This window comes from Planococcus citri, chromosome 1 (assembly GCF_950023065.1).
Source record: "Planococcus citri chromosome 1, ihPlaCitr1.1, whole genome shotgun sequence".
In the NCBI taxonomy this organism is placed as follows: Eukaryota; Metazoa; Arthropoda; class Insecta; order Hemiptera; family Pseudococcidae; genus Planococcus; species Planococcus citri.
The window spans coordinates 22,157,362-22,165,317 of NC_088677.1; the positions used below are offsets into that span (position 1 = coordinate 22,157,362).

At 39.6% G+C, this 7,956-nt stretch overlaps 1 protein-coding gene across 1 annotated transcript; it reads left to right on the forward strand.

Annotated features, from left to right (window-relative positions):
- The first annotated feature begins 764 nt into the window (after positions 1 to 764).
- On the forward strand, positions 765 to 7,078 carry LOC135849867 (uncharacterized). Its single transcript, XM_065370497.1, has 3 exons — positions 765 to 1,083; positions 1,433 to 1,503; positions 6,005 to 7,078. Exons 1-3 carry the CDS (start codon positions 1,024 to 1,026, stop codon positions 6,738 to 6,740), a joined length of 867 nt encoding a protein of 288 aa, XP_065226569.1. The 5' UTR covers positions 765 to 1,023; the 3' UTR covers positions 6,741 to 7,078.
- The last annotated feature ends 878 nt before the right edge of the window (positions 7,079 to 7,956 follow it).

The following is a 7,956-nucleotide window of genomic DNA, read 5'->3' on the forward strand; positions in this document are numbered from 1 at the left end:
GGCTGGAGGCTTCAGTATTTTCCAAAAAGTTACTGGATGCTCCAAAACGACTTGATCCAAAATCCGAAAAACCATTTCGCCAACTCTCAACTTTTGCACCTACTTTGGACAATTGATGCGTCTGGTAACATTGTACAGTAGGTGGTAGCTACCGTTATAGGTAGGTACGTACTTACTTACCGTTGTTGATTTTGTAATAAATTGACGCGACGAATCCTCATTAATCGAAAGCTCGGTCCCAGCGCCAGTGCCAGCGTACGAGATTCACTTTTTACTCGTTGGAAAAATAATACTCGCGTAAACGAGAGGCACGATTAATTGGCAGTTGTTAACATGTGAAAGCGATTACGAATGTGTACGCACACGCACGCGTATGCTTGGAAAATTCGAAATATACCATCTACTTGTAAGTACGAGGTATTGATGCCTATAACCATCAGATTACGCGGAAAAATGTTCACCCCCTGGCCACCTGGCCACCTGGCCCTGGATTTTGCCATTTTTTGCCTCTTGTCGCGATCGTCTCTCACTCCAAGATAGAGGTAAGTATGAACCTACACTTGGTGGCCAATAATCAAAAAAACCAACCATAATATAGATTCTCCAACTCCACCTCGAACTTGGCCTTTGCCTTGCCCCAACTTTAGGTAGGTAGACCGACATTTATCTACGAGTGTACGAGACACGAGTAGGCACCGCGCCGTAAGACGTAAGTGTTACCGACAGGCGACAACGAAGACGAGTAAGTGTAGTATGTTTATGAAGGTACCTTCACTTTCTATACATATGTAATATGGTTAATCACTTTTGGGGCACGTCAACATCTCGCAGCTAATTATTCGATCACATCCGATCCAAATGTATTTTCTCCGATTCGCTTACGCAGTTAAGTTAAGACGACTTGTTGCGCTCGCTCGTTCGCTCGCTCATCTCGTAAGTATTCGTGTTTTCAAAAGTGTTGTGCTGTGTTTCGCGGTTCGCGGAGGTCATCTTACTACCCTTAAGGCGTAGGTTATATTGGGGATGGGGATGCGAATGCGGATGCGATGGCTATCGTTATTCGGTCTTGCAGCCTATCACTTGGTAAGTACGTCTATGTACATACCTATGTATTAGGACAGGGTGTGCAGAAATATCGTGAACCCCAAAGAAAGTTTTTCATTAAGAATAATAGGTTGACAACATGAAATAGATGCATATGATTGATGGGATGTTATTCATTCGATCCAACAACCAATCATGAGCAATCATTATTACTATTCACATGTGACCAACCGAAATATTTAGCATAAAACTTTTCTAGGGGTACACGATCTTTCTGAACACCCTCATCTGTGTAAGCATCCAGAAGCAATAACCGTATACTTACGTCGAATAGATAGATACATACGATACATACGATGTGCTTACATTTTTTTTTATTCTCGTTTAGATGCTTTTCACTTGGACATCGTTTACGATCTGCACCCTACCGACGCCGACAGAGGCAACTTTCCACGAACAGTAAGCATATTCACTTTTAACTGAACACTGATAACATATTATGGCAGGCATAATATACTTAAGGGTAAGGTAGCTTAATATGGACTGGTTTTTTGTTTTTGAATACCGTGGCCGCTGTAATTGAGCTAAAATTTGGTTGATAGCTCAAAATGTACCTACATCTATCTAGTTTCATAGTCCAAAGCCTCGACATTTTTGAGAAATTCCAAGTGTATCAAAAATATCACTTTCTGAAAAGTGTCAAAAATCAAAAATTGAATTTTGGGTCCCTAATATGGACTGTTTCGAAAAATCAAAAAAAAAAAAAAAAAAAAAAAGCGCTAAAATGCCGCAAAAATACGTTCAATTGCTGAAACACGGTTAAAATAAATGTTTAATTAAGACAATAAAAATGAATTCCAAGTGGGCCAAATTATTTTTTTCCTGAAAGTAGTCAAAATTTGAAAAGTCAATTTTGGGTCCCTAATATGGACCACCTACTTTAACGTGAAATTAACTAAACCCATGACAAATGTACACCAGTCCATATTAGGCTACCCTATAACTTTGAACTTTGAAAAATAATAAGTACATGTAGTTTTTTCATGGCGTAAAACCTAGGTTATGTGAGACACTGTTTCAAATTCTTTTTTTCTAAATATCGCCAAAAAGGCAAAATCCGAACTAGGAAATCTGCTCCACTTGTTGGCCAAAATCAAACAATTGAAATTGTTAACATGTACCTGTGGGTGAGTCAGGCACATATTTGATTCTGTGGGTATGGTGAGACCCAAGAAGATACTCGTGGATGAGTCAGCCATACATGTAGTCATTAATCAAGGGATGTGTTCGTACCCAAGTAAGGACCTATGGTTGAATCAGTTCAGTTCAGATGTGGGTCCAATGAGACTAAGCAAGTAGGTACTTGTGGTTGGGTACAGACACAGTCCTTAATCAAGGGACATTTTCACACACAATTAATGACCTGTGGTTGAATCAAACACCACATTCAATCAGTGGGTGTTTCCAGACCCTACTAAAGACCTGGGTTCAAGACTGTGTATGTTTTAATTTTAAACACTAGTGCCTATTTCAAACACTGGTGCTAACCTGGGTCTGAACACACTCACTGGTTTGAAGATGGTGTCTGTTTCAAACACTGGATTGAAAACACCGATTTTGAAAATTTTTCTGGAAGTTATGTATACCCTTAGTAGGTATTCCCACAAAAATTTTCAACCCTCTCCCCTGATATTTACCCCTCCAAACGGTGTAAAATGTGTCTTAGCGAGGGTTGGGGGTAAAATGGGAATTTTGGGGAAAATAACTAGGTATTAATGAGTGTAGGGTGTCGTTTTCTTATGATTCGATACTGCTGAGCACGAATATGACGTCGGTTTTTTTGCTACACTCATCTAGCCCTTTCCAGAGCACTTGGACCCCTCAATTTTTACTATTGTTAAAAAACATAAGATAAGTTGAAAAACGCTATTTTGAGGGGTAAATATGAGGGGAGGGGGTTGAAAATTTTTGTGGGGATACCTACTAAGGATATACATAACTTCCAGGAAAATTTTCAAAATCGGTTGAAATGGGGCTGAGAAAAGTGTTATTGAAATTTCAGAAAAGGCGGGTTCCCCAAAAAGGGGAGGTGGTGTGGATCTGAAATTTTTCACGCGGTAGTTTCTCGATGGTACCCACCTTCCATGCTATTATCAACCCGAACGCTCTCGGCGGCCATTTCACCCCTCTTATGCGCCCATAGCTTTTTTGTGTTTTTTAGAAAACCCCTTACATTTGAATGGTTCTAGCCCCACCCCCCTTAGGGGTAGAAAGGCAATTGATATATCAATAGATAGGAAATTTGACGTAGAACACAAAACTAAAGCTACTTTTGACGTAAAATCAACCCCTGAGGATAAAACTGCAAAAAACCCATTTGGGGGGGGGGTTCAACCCCCCATAAAAAAAAGCAGGGGGTCTGTGGGGTGGTAGTTCTAAGGAATTATTCAGGGGACCACCCCTGACAATTTTTCATCATAAAAGCTTGGGTATCCAAAAATGTTTTTTTCTTTCAAATATGATGCTAATTTGCCTCCACTACTTGCAAAATAAATGTGTCTGTTTTAAAACATGGGTTTGAAAATTGTGCCTGTTTCAAACACCGGTGCTAACCTGGGTTTGAACACACCGACTGGTTCGAAAACAGTGTCTGTTTCAAACACTGACTTGAAAACAGTGTCTGTTTCAAACACTGACTTGAAAGCAGTGTCTGTATCAAACACTGGTACTGGCTTAAGAACAGTGGCTGTTTCAAACACTAGTTTGAAAATTGTGTCTGTTTCAAACACTGGTGCTAACCTGGGTTTGAACTCATCCACTGGTTCAAAAACAGTGTCTGTTACAAACACTGGCTAGAAAACATGTTTCAAAGACTGGTTTGAATTTCGAAAACAGTGTGTGTTTCTAACACTGGCTTGCAAAATGTGTCTGTTTTAAAACATGGGTTTGAAAATGGTGTCTGTTTCAAACACCGGTGCTAACCTGGGTTTGAACCCACCAACTGGTTTGAAAACAGTGTCTGTTTCAAACACTGGTTTGAAAACAGTGTCTGTTTCAAACACTGGTTTGAAAACAGTGTCTGTTTCAAACACTGGTTCAAAAACAGTGTCTGTTTCAAACACAGGTTCAAAAACAGTGTCTGTTTCAAACACTAGCACTGGTTTGAAAACAGTGTCTGTTTCAAACACTGGTTCAAAAACAATGTCTGTTTCAAACATTGGTTTAAAAACAGTTTCTGTTTCAGATACTGGTTTGAAAACAGTGTCTGTTTCTAACACGGGTTCATAAACAGTGTCTGTTTCAAACACTGGTTTGAAAGCAGTGTCTGTTTCAAAGACTGGTTTGAAAGCAGTGTCTGTTTCAAAGACTGGTTTGAAAGCAGTGTCTGTTTCAAACACTGGTTTGAAAGCAGTGTCTGTTTCAAACACTGGTTTGAAAGCAGTGTCTGTTTCAAAGACTGGTTTGAAAGCAGTGTCTGTTTCAAACACTGGTTTGAAAGCAGTGTCTGTTTCAAACACTGGTTTGAAAGCAGTGTCTGTTTCAAACACTGGCTTGAAAGCAGTGTCTGTATCAAACACTGGTACTGGCTTAAGAACAGTGTCTGTTTCTAACACAGGTTCATAAGCAGTGTCTGTTTCAAACACGGGTTTGAAAACAGTGTCTGTTTCAAACACTGACTTAAAAGCAGTGTCTGTATCAAACACTGGTACTGGCCTAAGAACAGTGGCTGTTTCAAACACTAGTTTGAAAATTGTGTCTGTTTCAAACACTGGTGCTAACCTGGGTTTGAACTCATCCACTGGTTCAAAAACAGTGTCTGTTACAAACACTGGTTAGAAAACATGTTTCAAAGACTGGTTTGAATTTCGAAAACAGTGTGTGTTTCAAACACTGGCTTGCAAGATGTGTCTGTTTTAAAACATGGGTTTGAAAATGGTGTCTGTTTCAAACACCGGTGCTAACCTGGGTTTGAACCCACTAACTGGTTCAAAAACAGTGTCTGTTTCAAACACTGGGTTCTCAGACCCTATTAAAGACCTGGGTTGAATTCAGACACCATTTTCAATTAGTGGGTATTTTCAGACCCTATTAAGGACTTGGGTCTGAAGCAAACACCATTTTCAATCAATGGGTGTTTTCAGACACCATTAAGGCCCTGGGTTCGAATCAGACACCGTTTTCAATCAGTGGATGTTTTCAGATCCTGTAAAAAACCTGGGTTTGAAGCAGACGCTGTTTTCAACCAGTGTGTGTTTTCAGACTATGTTAAAGTCCTGGGTTTGAAGCAGACACGGTTTTCAATCAGTGGCAGTTTTCACTGTTTTCAATCAGTGGGTGTTTTCAGGCCCTATTAAAATCCTGGATTTAAATCAGACACCAGGTTCAATCAGTGGGTGTTTTCAGACCCAAGTAAGGACCTGTGGTTGAATGAGACACCGTTTTTAATCAGAGTGTTTTCAGGTCAAAGTAAGGACCTGCGATTGAATTGGACACAGGTCAGAGGGATCTGAAAAATAGCTGAAGAAAATGTCACCCCAACGAGCTGAAAGTTTGAGTTCGAGGAGTTTTCGAGGTGACGAGTTCATTTCCGGCGTTGTTGGTTTTTCTCCAAACTCTCTGCATCATTCGATCGGTAACTGGGTCAAAATACGAGACCAAAAATGGGCCCAAACATGAATTAATTGTCACACATGGGTTTTCTGCACATTGTTACGTATTTTTTTGTCGCTATCAACCTATTTTCATTGTTTCATTTTTACGTAGGCCTATGTAATGTATTAAGGGTAAGTCTCCTTGCTCACGTCCTTGGCAGGTTGGGAGGGAGATAGGAGTAAATTTTGTAAATTACGCTGAAAAAAAAGTTGTCAAGTATAGGTACCTATTGCAGGGGTAGGGTATTTGGAGTTGTACTTATCGTATACTACCTACCTAGTTGATGGACACCTGTATATGTTTTCAGCGTTCATATTCGCGTACACGTGCCAAAAATAAAGAACGAAGTTCACCACAGAGAGAAAACCATCGTCAAAGAAATACCCGTCTTTCGTCCTCGTTACAAGGAAAGTATCGAGACTGCACCCGCTCACATGGGTGTTTATCCAATTAGCGGCGTCGGTGTCGGCGCTGGCGCTACTGCCACAGCCAGCGGAACAGCGGCAAGTGGCGCTGATAATCTTCTCGACGACACTGTAACGGGCTTAGCGAGAGACGATTTTCATCATCGTAATTCATTGTCGATCGATGGCGATGGAGACCACCACCTGGTCCACACCGACGGCGATGATGATGACGACGACGACGTTGATGATGACAGCGACGGCTACGAAAACGAAATTATGCTTGACGAAGGCGTCGTACAATCAACATATCCGTATTCGCATCCACATCATCTGTTACACTCTGTACCAACATCAACACGTAATCTACCGCCGCCGTATCATCAAATCCTGCCTACAGCATGGTCATCAACAAAGCCGCATCAAACAATATCTGTAGTACCTGGTACTTCCTTCGCGTCTTCTTCGGCCTCTGCCAGCAAGAGTACCCACGATACGTTGCTGGCTTTGTACAGAAACATGGTAGGTTCCGGTCAAGCTCCTGTCGCAAGCAGCTTTAGCAGCCATAGTCACAATCGTCATCAAAATATCGCAGACTATTATCATACGGCAATGGATGATCTCAGAAGAGGCAAGTGATGGCGTTCAATTTGTAATCGGCCACCTTAATCCTTACATTTGGCCGATCTTCATCAGACAAGCACGTGTCCGACTTTCAAAAATTTTGAAAAAAAAATACATCGCCAAAAAATATTATTTTAAAAATTTTACATTGTTTTGTCTGACTTTCAAGAACTTGGCACAAATTTCGAAAAATTCATGACATCATATCAGCCTCTTAAAAACTTGTGAAAAAATTACCAATTTCTGACAATTTGACTTTGAGTAACATTAAATGGACGTTTAGATCTCAAGTCCGACTTTCAAGAGAGCTTGTAATAAAATTATTTAAAATCACAGAAGACTTATTGACGTTCTGACATCCTGTAGGTAATTATAAGACAGAAAACATATTATTATTCATGACTTGAAACTTTCCTCTCAGAGGAGACTTTACCTCAATTAAGAATTGTTTTTTTTTCAACTCTGGAAGTCTCTATGTAGGAGGCTAACATTGTTTGGGAGGGGAGGGGGGACTGAGGAGAGGTTTTTCTTGAAAAAAAATAAAATAAAAAAAAATAGCTAGAAATATTCTGCTTAGAGATGAAAAATTTTCAAATCATTTGTATTTACAATCTATAGACATCAATTTTCAATTTCATCTTTTTCGATGTTTTTCAATTTTGAGGGTTTCATAAAAAGGGACCAACATCATTTGGAGGACCAGAGGATGTTTTTCTTGAAAAAGTGGTCATCTAAAAGTACCTACTCTGCTCAGAAGTGAAACATTTTCAAAAAATTTATACAGATATGAATTTTCCATATTTATTTTTTTCGACTTTGAGGGCTTTATAAGAAACCAACATGATTTGGGAGACGGGGGGTGGAGGGGGTTTCTTGAAAAAGTGTTTATTCAGAAAGATTCTGCGCATGAATGAAACATTTTCAAAAAAATTCTACAGAAATCAATTTTTTATATTTTTATATTTTTCCCATTTTTTTTGGGGGGGGGGGGCTCTATACAAAAGAACTAACATAATTATGGGGACCATCAAAGGTTTTTTCTTGAAAACAGGGTTATGTATGTAGAACCATTCTAATGTGAAAATGAGATATTTTCAACAAATTTTCCCCAATTTTGATTTATTCTCATTTTTTGTGATTTTTTTCCACTTTGTGGGGCTCTTTCTTAGGGAGGTGGAATATATTATTTAAAGGGCCGGGGAAAGTTTTTTCTTGAAAAAGGGATTATTTA